The 14,252-nt window shown below is 41.1% G+C and overlaps 1 protein-coding gene and 1 long non-coding RNA gene across 2 annotated transcripts in view; one reads left to right on the forward strand and one right to left on the reverse strand.

Annotated features, from left to right (window-relative positions):
* Nucleotides 1-3,623: 3,623 nt before the first annotated feature.
* ITGA5 (integrin subunit alpha 5) overlaps nucleotides 3,624-14,252 on the forward strand; it is a 107,904-nt gene continuing 97,275 nt past the window's right edge. The window contains exon 1 of the mRNA XM_056562785.1: nucleotides 3,624-4,540. Within this exon, the coding sequence (XP_056418760.1) occupies nucleotides 4,374-4,540 (167 nt within the window). The 5' untranslated portion in view covers nucleotides 3,624-4,373. The remainder of the gene's footprint in view (nucleotides 4,541-14,252) is intronic.
* Nucleotides 4,387-5,107, reverse strand: LOC130358877 (uncharacterized). The gene is made up of 3 exons (XR_008889671.1): nucleotides 4,978-5,107; nucleotides 4,741-4,901; nucleotides 4,387-4,523 (listed from the first exon to the last, which is right to left on the reverse strand). It is a non-coding gene; the product is annotated as an uncharacterized LOC130358877 (long non-coding RNA).

Here is a 14,252-nt window from a genome sequence, read left to right on the forward strand (position 1 = left end):
AGCCACCAAAATAAGAAGGCTGCCACGATGCCACGTGTCACAAAACATGACGTCATATGTTCAGTCATTACTGTCCCCTCATTTCTTCCTGTATCACAGTCATTAGTGTCTCTTTATTTCTCTGTGTCACAGTCATTATAAGGCTATGTTCACATAATTATATTTCAGTGCAAAATTCTGCTTTAGAATACTGCGCAGAGATTCTGCAGCAGCAGAGTCCCATTGATTTCAATTCACATAAAAGAATTTCTGCTCCGGAAACACCGGAAAGTTCCAAATCCAGTGTCCGCATTCCTGAGCAGTCCTAGCATTGGCATGTTATGCTGGCGCTCTTCTATCAGGGGCAATGTCCGCACTGAGATTTTTCCGTCCTAATACCATTAGGGCGTATTCACACATACAGTATACTGCACTTAATTGAAACTGCAGATTTTAACCTCTTGGGGACGCCCTGCATCCCCAATACTTAAGGACCCAGGGTGTACCTGTATGCCCCTGGGAATTACGGTCCCTGCAGCTCTCCAGGCGGGGACCAGATCAGGATGCCTGCTGAAATCATTCAGCAGGCATCGCGCGCCAACGTCTGGCATGGCGATTAGGGGTCATACGGGTTTCTGGTGACCTGGAAACCCGTCGGTCAATGGAGGGGGTCCATTTTTCTGGCACCATGGGGGCTTTGTAAACACACGTGGCCTTCAATTCTGTACAAATTATCTCTCCTAAAGCATTGTAGTTCGCACGCAGAGCACTTTACATCCACTTATGGGGTATTTGCATACTCAGAAGAGATGGGATAAACAATTTTGGGGGGCCTTTTCTCCTATTACCCCTTGTAAAATGTAAAATTTGGGGAAAAACCAGTATGTTAGTGAATTTTTTTTTTCCATTTACACATCTGACTTTAACGAAAATTCCTCAAACACCTGGGGGTGTTAAGGCTCACTGTACCCCTTGTTAAGTTTCTTGAGGGGTGCAATTTCCAAAATAGTATGCCATGTGTTTTTTTTTCTGTTCTGGCACCATAGGGGCTTCCTAAATGCGACATGCCCCCCAAAAAAACATTTCAGCAAACTTTGCTTTCCAAAAGCCAAATGTGGCTTCTTCTCTTTTGAGCATTGTAGTGCGCCAGCAGAGCACTTGATGTCCACACATGGGGTATTTCCATACGAAGAAATGGAGTTACAAATTTTGGGGGGCTTTTTCTCCTATTACCCCTCGTAAAAAAAGAAAAAAAAATCATTTACACATTTGACTAACAAAAAGTCATAAAACACCTGTGGGACGTTAAGGCTCACTGTACCCCTTATTACATTCCTTTAGGTGTGTAGTTTCCAAAATAGTATGCCATGTGTTTTTTTTTTTATTTTTTTTTTATTTTTTTTGCTGTTCTGGAACCATTGGGGCTTCCTAAATGCAACATGCCCCCCCAATAACCATTTCAGCAAAATTCACTCTCCAAAATCTCAGTGTCGCTCCTTCCCTTCTGAGCCCTCTATTGCGCCCGCCGAACACTTTACATACACATGAGGTATTTCCTTACTTGAGAGAAATTGGGTTATTTCTCTCCTTTTACCCCTTGTAAACATTAAAAAAAATGGCCCTACAAGAACATGAGAGTGTAAAAAAAATGAAGATTTTGAATTTTCTCCGTCACTTTGCTGCTATTCCTGTAAAACATCTAAAGGGTTAACAAACTTTCTGAATGTCATTTTGGATACTTTGAGGGGTGTAGTTTCTATACGGGGGTCATTTATGGGGTATTTCTCACAGAAAGGCCCCTCAAATCCACTTCAAACTTAAAGGGGTTATCCAAGAAAAAACTTTTTTTTATATATCAACTGGCTCCAGAACGTTAAACAGATTTGTAAATTACTTCTATTAAAAAATCTTAATACTTTCAGTACTCATGAGCTTCTGAAGTTAAGGTTGTTGTTTTCTGTCTAAGTGCTCTCTGATGACATGTGTCTCGGGAACCGCCCAGTTTAGAACAGGTTTGCTATGGGGATTTGCTTCTAAACTGGGTGGTTCCCAAGACACGTCTCAACTTTATGATGTCAACACAAAGTATACATATTGTATATGTGAATCAAATAACTCTAAGGTAAAAGCATCCCAGAGTTATTAATGCATAAAGTGACAGTCGTCAGAATTGCAAAAAAGGGCTTAGGGTCTATTCACACGTACAGTGTTCTGCGCAGATTTGATGTGCATGATTTCAAGCTGTGTTCATTCAGTTTACATTGAAATCTGCAGCATAAAATCCTGTGCATCAAATCTGCATAGAATACTGTACGTGTGAATAGACCATTAAAGGGGTACTTCGGTGCTTAGACATCTTATCCCCTATCCAAAGGATAGGGAATAAGATGCCTGATCGCGAGGGTCCTGCTGCTGGGGACCCCCGTGATCTTGCACGCCGCACCCCGTTATAATCAGTCCCCGCAGCGTGTTCACTCCGGGTCTGATTACTGCTGATCATGAGGTCGGAGCATTGTGATGTCAAGGCTCCGCCCCCCTCAATGCAAGCCTATGGGAGGGGGCGTGACTCCCGCGATCAGGCATCTTATCCCCTATCCTTTGGATAGGGGATAAGATGTCTAAGCAACGGAGTACCCCTTTAAGGTGAAAATGAGCTGAGTCCCTAAGGGGTTAAGCTGTGTTAAGTCATTTACTTTGAAATCTGCAGCATATGCAGGATACTGTATGTCTGAATACACCCTTAGGGCCTGTTCACATTTTCTTATTTTTCTGCAGCAGATTTTGTTGCCCATTGACTTAGCAGCAAATCTTCAGAAAAAAATGAGGATGTGTGAACAGTCTCTTAGCGTATTTGCCCTCAAGGTGCTTTTATGTGATGTTTTTCCCTGCATCTCTCTCATTGAAAGCTATGGGATTTTTTATCATGTGATAAAAAAAAAAATGCCCAAAAAATGCTCACATGAGCTTTTTGTTTATAAAAAAAATAAAAAAAACAAGAAACACCGTAGTCAGATCATGTTGCAATTTTAATAACAATGCCATCCAAGGGTATGTTCACATGTTGATAACTTGCAGCAGGTTTTTCTTTTGCTACCAATAAGGCTGGGTTCACACCACGTTTTTGCATACTGTTTTCAATCAGTTTTTCTAAAGAAAACCGTATGGGTAAAAAGTAAACCGTATGCATTTTTAAACCATTTACTGTTTTAAAAAGTGCATACGGTTCCTTCCGTTTTTATAAAAAATAAAAATAAAATAAAAACATACATTTTTGAAAATGTCCATTTTTTATGGCAGGGGTGTTGGGTGGGGAGTTTCGGATGCAAATGCGAATGTGCAAAGTAAAATCCGTGTACGGTTTCCCGTATTGGAATCGTATATATGTGCGTTTCCCATTGACGTCCATGTTAAGAAAAACGTATGCGGTTGCAGTACATTTTTAAACCGGAGTCAAAACCGTGGCGTTTTTGAAGGCGGTTTTTATTCCTTTTTGGACTTCAGCGATCCAAAAAAGTGATGGAGATACTTTTTTTTTTTTAATAAAATTTCGTAGGGTACCATTAAAAACAATAAAAACCAATCACAGCTCAGGTTTCACGTTACCTGAGCTGTGATTGGTCGCTGTGGGAAAATCCCTCCACTTTTTCTTTCACACAGTTTGTTTTTAACAAAAATGTTGTTTTTTAACAAAAATATCTGCCGCAGTAAAGCTGCGTATCAAGCCTTTGCCTATTTTTTTTTATTTTACTGTTGCAATTTCTTGATACTTACTACTTCCCACGCTGCCGAGATGCTCAGGCTATATGATCTCGATGATCGTGTCGGTGCAATGTACCGTGCTCAACAGATTTGACTATAACAACGTTCGGCGTAAAGCCAAACAAACGAGAAGTGCGTCTATTAGTCCTCCATCGTTAGGAAGATGTAGCATTGGGCCTTTTTCCATAGGTCTTTTCTTTCTCGCCCCTCCGTGTGACTTTGATGTCAAGCAGTTTACCTTTCTCTCCAGTCACACGTATGATTTCATTACCAGCTTAGCAGAAACAAAGCGGTTTAGGATAATTGCATTAAGCGTCAGCCTGTGGGACTTAAGGCTATTAAGATGCAAAATGAGAGAGAAGGGAAAACACACATAGAAGAGGCTTAATTGAATCCACATCCAGCATAGAGAGAGGAGCTGTTCATTGAACAAAAAGGAGGTGGGGAAGTAGTGCTTGACTGCCGCCCCTCCTCTGTCTGTAGGGAACACCCTGCAGCTAATTTAGGAGGGGCTTTCCTCTTCATTGGAGTAGTTTTTTTTTTTTTTTTTGGGGCTTTCAAAGTCAGCTTGCATCTTACCAGGTCCTACTTCACATGGTCCCTTCTCCTGTAACCAAGTAAAGCAGAAGACAGTCATGCAGCGCTTCCAGGAGACTTGTGTCTTGCTGTCAGCCTGCCTCCTTCTTACTTTCTTCTCTATTCATGGATTTAATTTGGATGTGGAGCAGCCGGCGGTGTACAGTGGACCAGAAGGCAGCATGTTTGGTTACTCATTGGATTTCTACCTACCGGATAGACAGAGGTTAGTTACCGTGATGAATACCCTGTTCGCTTTCCCGACCGGGTTGCCTGTAGCTGTTTCAAAACTACAACTCCCAGCATGCCCGGACAGCCTTTGGCTGTCCGGGCATGCTGGGAGTTGTAGTTTTGAATCAGCTGGAGGCACCCTGGTTGGGAAACACTGGCTTATAGGGTGTGATACCTATATTTATTTTTACTTACCTGCTATTTATATAGCACTGACCTATTCTGCAGCGATGTACAAAGATTCGATCGATCTCACCCGTTTTCTGTCCCCAATCGAATGTCCTTGTCCGGACCTGGATTAACCCTTGTTGACTCTTGTCATTGTGTTGTTAGGCTCTTCACATCCTTTAGAAAGCCTGTTGGCAAACAAGTGTGAATGTGAACAGAGACTATACGATTGCATTGTTAAATCTTTGCTCCTCGATGCCTTACTCTAGATCCTGTTATGGCTGACTGTGGGATCGATTGATCCTTTTTAGTATGAATTTTCATGATATGGCCAGAACTTATTTTTTTTTTAGAGAGTAGAGGCTTTTCTTTTTGTTCTACTGTTGCTTCTCTGTAACTCATCCCGCCCCTGATTCTGTTCCGTTACTTACACACTCCCTTCCATAGTCTCATTTCCCTTCTCTCCCCTCCAATATTTTTTTTTTCTTTTCCAGGCTTCCTTTCATATATTCCAAGTGTAGACATTCCCTTTTACCCTTTTACCTTTTCTCCCCACTCGACTCTTGGTAGATGGACACTCTTGTCTGTCTTAACCTACCTCCTATTACAGTTCTGTAGTAGTAAACTCCTATGCAGTCATATCTTTTGTGTCTGGATTTGGAGAAGGATCTGCTCTCGCCATCTGTTTGGTATTACCTGGTGATGACCCAACTCCCGGTTTCCTGTAGTTTTTAGGTGCAACTGCAGCCTTCCAGAGAGACTGAATGTTTTACTCAATGCTTTGACTCTCTAAGAACTTTAAATTTTCACACATTTTGGGTTATGTACCTACATTAGGCCAAATCTCTTCTTATGGTTCCTAAATTACACCAGTGTTTTTCCCATCCAGGGTGCCTCCAGTTGTTGCCAAACTACAACTCCCAGCATGCCTGGACAGCCTTTGGCTGTCCAGGCATGCTGAGAGTTGTAGTTTTGCAACAGCTGGAGGCACCCTAGTTGGGAAACACTGAATTACACAATGATTTCTAGGGCTTTATGGCTATTGTGTGTGAAGTTACTCTGACTGCTATTTATGTATTTAATTTATCAATTTATTTTTAATTCATAATTTCCATTGCAATGGGATCGCAGTTCTTTATCACTACTTTGGCAGATTTAAGGGTACGTTCACTTTTTTTTTTTTTTTTTCTGCTGCAGATTTGCTACCCACTGAAGTCAATGAGCAGCAAAACTAACTTACACCAGTGTTTCCCAACCAGGGGTCCTCCAGCTGTGGCAAAACTACAACTCCCAGCATGCCTGAAGACTGTCCGGGCATGCTGGGTGTTGTAGTTTTGCGACCGTTGGAGGCCCCCTGGTTGGGAAACACTGGTGTAAAATAGTTTTTAATTACACAACCGTTCCTATGGCTCCATGGCTATTGTATTTGAAGTGCCAGACTGCCACTTCAAATACTAAATAAATATATATTATATATATTTTTTTATCTTTCCCAACAGTTTTCCATGAAGTTTGACAGTACCCAGGATTGCAGTTCTCTTTGACTTTTTTGGCAAATTTAAGCAGCACGCCATGATACTCAATGCTAGTCTGTGGGTTGTGATATTATGTGATGACTAATGTCATGTAAGACAATCACACGATTCCGATGACCCATCCAACACTTTTATCTGGTGCTACAAGTGTATACATGACTGTGCCCAGATTGGATGTGTGTGTGTGTGTGTGTGTGTGTGTGTGTGTGTGTGTGTGGGGGGGGGGGGGGGTTTAAAAATGAGTGCATCTCCATACAGCTCAGAGCCACATGAGGAAAGTGAGTAATAACATTTAACAGGACACAGCTTCCTGAAACCGGACACTCCGCAACAGTGAAGATTGTGTCCTGCCCCTGTATAGCACCCACAGGAATCCAGAGTAGAGACTGTTCACCGAGATTATACAGCCTTACCAGCGTGCTGTGATTGGGAATCTATCTCCTGTTATGCCACTCTATCCATAACATATTATTTATTTTCGAGCAGAAATGCTATATCCACGTAGCATTATTTGCAGATATTCCTTGGTTTTTAAACGGCTACATAGCTGATAAGGTTGAATGAAGACACAACCTAGAACCCTACTGTGTTAATCCAGAAAAAGGCATAACCCCTACAGATGTAAACTACCTCACATGTGAATGGAATATTCCTCATGGATAGAGTTGAGTGAATTTACAGTAAATTGGCTTGTAGCGAACCTCGCTTTTGATTACTTTAGTCTGCATAAATTAGTTCAGCTTTCCAAGGGCTCCAGTTGCCTGGAAAAGGTGGATACAGACCTAGGAGACCTAAGACTGTCATCCCAGACTTTTCCAGGCACCCAGAGCTCTTGGAAAACTGAACTAATTGATGCAGACTAAAGTAATCAACAGCAAAGTTCGCTACGAGCCAATTTACTGTAAGTTCACTCAACTCTACTCTTGGATGTTGGCTCACATCCCGTATCCAGAATGCAAGCACCCATAATTTTGTTATAATTTATTGTATTCGTAAAAGGCATCTAGGTCACTCTTGAATTCGCTCAATGAATCCACCATCACAACATTGTGTGGCAGAGACTCCCATAGCATCATGGTATTATCTGGTCAATTCTAACCCCATTCTTTTCGCTAGCAGAAGAAATGTCACTGTAACAGGCCTAGGTATAAAAACATCACTAGAAAGAGATAGTTTTGGTATAGTGGAACACCAATAGAAATGGATGATGATCATGGCAGCAACTTGATGTTTTCTGTGTGGACCAATTGCCGCAATATGCAATGTAAGTTGACCTGCACTTGAGATCACTCCATCAAAATTAACATGTAGCACTGTCCTCTGGTGTACAGGACCATATTATGTATCCATCTTAGTCCTGTATGGCACAGATCTGTTATACCCGGCTTATGTTATCCTATGTACCTATGACATCGCACGATCTGTGACAGCGTATACAACTGTGGTGTCGGGTGAGGGTAATGTGTAAATTAACCTTTTTGTGACACCAGGGCGTGGTTGACCTATACACTACCCGAGGTTGAGCCAGCTTCTCTTGGGCCAGGCACGGGGCAATAAGTACTCCGATGCAAGGTTACGGGGAAACTGACATTACTGAAGCAGGATAGATGGTACAATCCATTACAGCTCAGATTGGTATAAAGAGAGGTGCAGGGTGGACCTTGGAAGCTTTATCGGCTTGCTAGGACTTATAGTTGATTGTGCTGTGTATGACTTATTTGCTGTATGGCACCCCACGCTTGACTTTAGTGACTTGGACTTGACTGACTTGACTTAAGTGCTTACCGCTAAGCTTGACATTCACCTGGGTGCAGGGTTTATTCTTTAGCAGATGCGTGGTTGCAGGATTAGACTTGAGACCTCCTCAGAATCACCTCCCAGACTCACTTAGGACTTCTCCAAACTGTACTTCTGCTAGATTCCTCTCCTGAACTGAACTTGGAACTCTTACCACACTATAAAAGCGGCAGATTTGGAGCACTCCCAATGGCCAGATAAGTCACATGGTTCACCTCTTGCACACTCCCTTAACAGAACTGGGATTAAAGCAACAGGCATACAATAAATAGCAATAGCATAACTGTAGTAGATATAGATTTCTGAGTAGTGTGGGCCCAAGACAGACACTGAAGGCAACATCTGCCACAGAGGATGGGCAAGAATGCTTTATTTTGTACTGGGACACCACACAACTGTTGCATGCTTGGTAATCATATGGACCCGCATGGATCCATTAGAACTAGATACTTTGGTAGCCTGTACTCTGGATATGAGTTATGGATAGTGTGATATAGTTGGCACAAGACTCACGGAGAGTTATGATATATAGTTTTTATAGTTGTTTTGTTTTTAGTAGTTAGACCCCATGCCTGCTTTTTTTATTGTCTGTTACTTGTATGTTGGAATACCATCAGAAAGGTGTTCTGTTGTACAAGGCAGCATGCTGTAAACACACTTCATTATTCCCTTTAAAGGAGTACTGCAGCCATAGACATCATCTTCCCTATCTGCAGGATGGCGGATAAGTGTCTGATTGCGTGGGGTCCGAACCCTGGGACCCCCGCAGTCTCCTGTATGGGGCCATGGCTCTTCCCATGCAGCCAACACCACCCCCCCTTCCATATATCTCTATATGGGAGAGGAGGAGATGCAGCGTTTGTACATCCCTGCCTCTCCTATAGAGCTGAATGGAGGGGGCATGTATGCTGTCCTCTTAGTGAGGTTGACGACACAAGCATCAGCTGCGCAGAGCCGTGGCAGTTCCGGGTCCCCGTACTGGAGATTGCGGGGGTTTGACCACTGGAACCCTCCCCGCGCAATCACACTTATCCCCTATCCTGCATATAGGGGATCATTTGTCTAAGGCTACAGTACTCCTTTTAATGTCCCAATAATGATATAATTATTGGGGATGGTGATGCAGGGGCAGGTCAGAGGTAATGACATTCCACAGGGGGTTGGTCTATGATTCAGTTAGATTACTCCACTAACTAATTTTGACTTTTAGGATCAAAACTTTAGATTAACTGACCTGTAATATGTGCCCAGTCTTGCAAATAATCATGCTAAATTTAGCACATGTGCAAACCTATTGTATGTGTATGTTGCTCTGGAATGGAGTGGCATAAACCACCCGTCAGATTCTCATTAAAGAATAGCTATCTACTGTTTGCCTCTCATGTTTGGTGTATATGGCAGCTTAAGGGCATTATTTAGCCTAAAACTATTGGTCTAATCGCAAGATAGCCCATCAGTAGTTGATCGGTGGAAAGCAACATCCACCATCCCCACTGAAAAAATCAGCGCAGTCATGGTGCTGGAGACCAACAATGTACAGAAGCTGGAAGCCATGGCTCTGCACACTGTTCGTAGTTGTGGCGCTAGATAATTGCAGAACAGTTCCCGTTAAAGTAAATGAGGGTTGCTCTGTAGTTATTCAGCACCACCACTACAAACAGTGTTTGGATACTGGGCTTCCAGATTGTATGCACTGTTTATTTCTGGCGATCAGCTGATCGGTGTTGGCACCCCACTTTTCGACTATTGATGACTTATTCTGTAGATTGAACATTAATTATAGGCCTTAAAACCCCTTTTAAGTCTTAAAATACCTATGGCTATAATGAATTGTATACAAAAATAAATTTGGTATGGCCTGTATAAAGTACCTCAACTGTTTTGAGAAAGGGTTCTCTACTACATTTTGTCAATACAGAAAGTGTGGGGCATACATTTGATGGAATTTATCTAATGGCTTTACCAAACATGATGTAAACCCAACCTGAGCGACAGCCTTCTGTTTGGACTGTTCTGTTCTTGCCTTTTGTCATATGGGATTTTGTCCATGGAGCTTCATTATTATAAAGTCATCATGAAGCTAACTATATATTAAGTATTGTATATTTTGCTATTTTTAGTATCCCACAATTTCTGCAGAAGTTTTTCAATGTCTTTGAAATTCTTGTCCACATAGGAGCAATCCATTCCTGCGGGTAATGCCTTTGAAGTGGTGGCAATGATTAAACCCCAATCTGTAATTCTATGCCACAAAATTGGCATCTGAAATTTGAGGTAATGATGAGGGTGGAGATTTTGAGAATATGTCTGGCAGAAAACGGTTTGTTTGTAGGGCTTCCACATTTTGAAGAATGTCCATGAATAGACTTGTAATGTGATCGGCTCTCCATGCCATTCCTTGCTCTCTGTAAAATACTGGGATTCCTTAACTGTTCGTTCAGTTTCATCTGAATATCTCTTCTGTAAGGAGAATGAGTAATGACGCACACACGGGTTCTTCCTACACCCACCGGGTCATTTATCTTGTGGCCTGTACTTTTCTCATGCAGAGATCAAGACTACAGCTCTTCTTAGAGAGTACTGGTGCATGCTTTGGCTGGCAGCAGTTTTGACAGGGAGCAATAAAACATGTATGCCTTTAGTTGCTTTCTTTGGGAATGTACTTTCTTATCAGTGCAAAATGACTGATTTCTCTACATGGCGCACAGTTTTTTTTTTTTTTTCTTCTTGTTTGTCCTTTTGGCCACTTGTTGTGGTGTGTGTGTGTGTGTGTGTGTGTGTGTGTGTGTGTGTGTGTGTTTTTTTTTTTATTTTTATTTTTTTTATTTTTTTTATTCTAAACTATACAAACCCTATTAAAAAGGACTGCAGAACCCATGTAGTAATATACTTTAAAAGGCAGTGTGCTTTATCTTTAACATTCTCACAGGCATCTGGTAGGATCAGACTGAATTATGTTTCTGTTATAAAGAAAAACAGATAATTCCCCTGCTCTCCTCTGTGTGGCTCGAAAGAAAACAAAAAGTTATGAACACTGCCTCAAGTATTGCATGTATAGTTCCAATCTAAGGCTAGGTTCACGCAGCAGAATTCCGCCCAAAAATTCAGTTTGGAAAAATACACTGCAGCAGAGTCCCATTGAATTTCAATGGAATTCTGCTGCGCTGTGCACACGGCAAGATTTCCTGATTTCCGTGTCTAAAGAAAGAAAAGTCAGGTCTATTCTTTCTATGGGTTCTGCTCGTAAATTCATTGCCATTTATGAGATTACATATTTTCGAGCGGTCCTAGCACCTCTGAAATATTCAAATGTGCAGAATGTCCGCCTAATATGTGAAAATAAGGGTAATTTCAGTCCATGAGTAGTGGTCAATGATAAGAGATTGTCCCACTTTTTATATTTAGCAGAAATCAATAGGATAGTATTTGACTAAACCTATACTTTGTTTTAATCCTTGTCGCATCTTGCATAACACCCTGATCTACCCGGCGGCTTTTACTTGGCAGTAGCCATGACCTGTCTGTGAGGTTCCCTTATTGGCAGATGTTGTCATTTTTATCAGCACTGGCTATTTGAGCTGACGATCTGATAAATCACCACCCATTACAATCTATAGGGAAAATCTTTGCTGTTTTGCAACAAAAAAAATCTATATAATAAAGGGCAGACTTAAAAGTGTGCACTGCAGGTCAATATCTGCGCAAAAAAAAAAAATCTGTAACCTTTTCATTGTGTGTGAATGTACCCTTAGGCTACAAAAAGAGGTATGTGTGTAGATATATTTATATTTTGTGCCAGGAAAAGAAAACAGGTGTGTCATCCTATTCCTATTTTATATATATATATATATATATATATATATATATATATATATATTCAAATACATTTTTACATACACTCCAGGAATGGGATGGCACAAAATATGAATGGTTTTAATGTCTTGCCGGAAGCAGCTTTAGACAAGGCGTCTCATTCTTACACTCCCTGTTAATTTTTTTTTTTTTTTTTTTTTTTTTTTTTTTATATGAAAAGCCATACACATTGGATTTTTGTCACCTGAACCCATTTTATTTTTGGTGGGAATGGCCAACTGTCCAATAAGGGCTATCTGACTCATTGGGGAGGAGGATTAGGCAGATGGATTTTAATATGCCCGATCTTTTTGCTATCTGGAGATGTAAGCTGCTGCCAGCGGTGTATGACTCCTATTATTTCCCTTTCCTCATTTAGAACTAATGCTCATTTGGTGCAAGTGGGCAAAAGGGAATTGTGTTTAGAGAGAACTGATGGCTAACAGTCCTGCATAAAAAGAAACAAATTTAAATAAATAAAAGCAGCTGCAAATCACTCAAATATATTTAATATGATCCTTTAAGATATGTAAAATTTCATCATCTTCCTTTGGCTCCTTCATAAGCTACACGCCATATTATAAAATGTATATGATCATCCATACATAGAGTTCCATCCCTCAGGCAACCACAAGTCCATCCAAGTCATAGCACTAATCCTTTCTTTCTTTTCCACATATGCCTGTTTTATGCTGTTCTTAAACTTGTGTGCTTTGTCGCCAATTACACATTCGGTATTATATGGAAACTGTTTGTTTAAAATATATTCAACAAAGCGAACATTGAAAACAATTGTGTCCTGATTTAAAACAGAAAAATGGCGACCTCAGCATCTCTTGCAAGACTGATCGGCTTTGTAGTTACTGGAAGATGGTTGGATGGTTTAGTTGCATGAAGGTTTGTTTTCCTTATTGGAAGAAATTGATACTTTTGATGCACATTTCCCATAAACTGACTGAGTTTACAAATGTCAGGACTACGTTTTATAGTATCGTAAACTAGAAAGCAAATTGGAAACTGATCTGACTGGTGATCCAAGTGTGGTTTTGCATCTATATGTTGAGTTATGGGCATTTATTGTGTTTTGAACACTTGTCTGTTTTTTTGTCTACTTTAGCCTTATGCTCTTTGTGTAGAAGTAAGAAAAACAAACAATATTCTTTTGTTAGTTTCACAGTTTTAGCAGAACTATTCCAGCCTTAATTTTTAGTTGTAGCAAACTAGGCATTGTGTTTAAAGGGGTTGCACAGGGCTCAGAAAATGGTCTTATCTGTAGATTATCTCCCACCTTCTGTGTGTCTCGGAAGTATACCTTCCTGGACAGGAGCTAGATGTGAGCATTATGTGCAGGTGAAATTACCCCGTGACGCAATGACCGATAGCTGTACATTGTTGAAGTGACATCTTGTGGCTATTGATTATCAGATATGGGTGTGGTTTGGCCCTCATGTGATGCATCAGCAAAGGAATGAGAAAACCCTTGTTCATCGGACGATTGGATTGGTTTTAACCTTTAACAAATTGTCTGTTGGCTTCAACTTTCCATGTGTTATAGGGTATGTGCTGCCAACGGCTGATTGGCTCCTGCCGCGAGACACTACTAATAGGGCCCTAACTGTAAAGGTCCTTTTACACCAGTGCATGCAAAGCCTTTTTATGACTTTATCAGTTGCAGGCCAGGCAGGCATGGATAATCTCTCGAGCATTGGTACGGACTGTTAAATTCATCATCGTCAGCTGCATATTGCCTGTTTACACATTTGTGGCCGATAACTAAGATTAAAATGGCTGCTATAGTCCAAGCAAACAAAAATGTTACTGGTCCTACCCTTGTATATTGTTCAGTTGCCCCCGTCCTTACATCACCATACCCGCCTGTACATGTGATGCCTGCACTTTGCGGATAAAAGAATCTTCCTGGATGGTGAGTGCTGTCTTTTTTTTTTTTTTTTTTTTTTTTTTTAAACTACTCCCCGAGGCAGAGCACCACTGCTACCAGATAGTTAACAGGTCAGTCCGGACCGCTTCCAGGGTTGCAACAGTTGGATTCATAGTGACGGATCCATTGTTCTTTGTGGTCTAACTCTGTTTAGTGTTTTACCAACACTGGGCTGTAACAGGCCCAGTCACTGCAGGAATAGCATGTCCAGTGGTCCTATGTCCCGGAATATCACAAACAATATCATCATGCTGAAAGTAAAGAAGGCTGAACATAAGATCCAGTCAGCTGATGAACAAGGGTTTTCATATTTGTGGTTGATCTTTTGGCAAGTTCTATTCTTGTTGTTGTGACACACGAGCCAATTATTGGGAATTGGCATTCCCATGAACGCTTATAAGGCTAATTTGCCCATG

The sequence above is a fragment of the Hyla sarda genome, chromosome 2, assembly GCF_029499605.1.
Source record: "Hyla sarda isolate aHylSar1 chromosome 2, aHylSar1.hap1, whole genome shotgun sequence".
NCBI lineage: Eukaryota > Metazoa > Chordata > Amphibia > Anura > Hylidae > Hyla > Hyla sarda.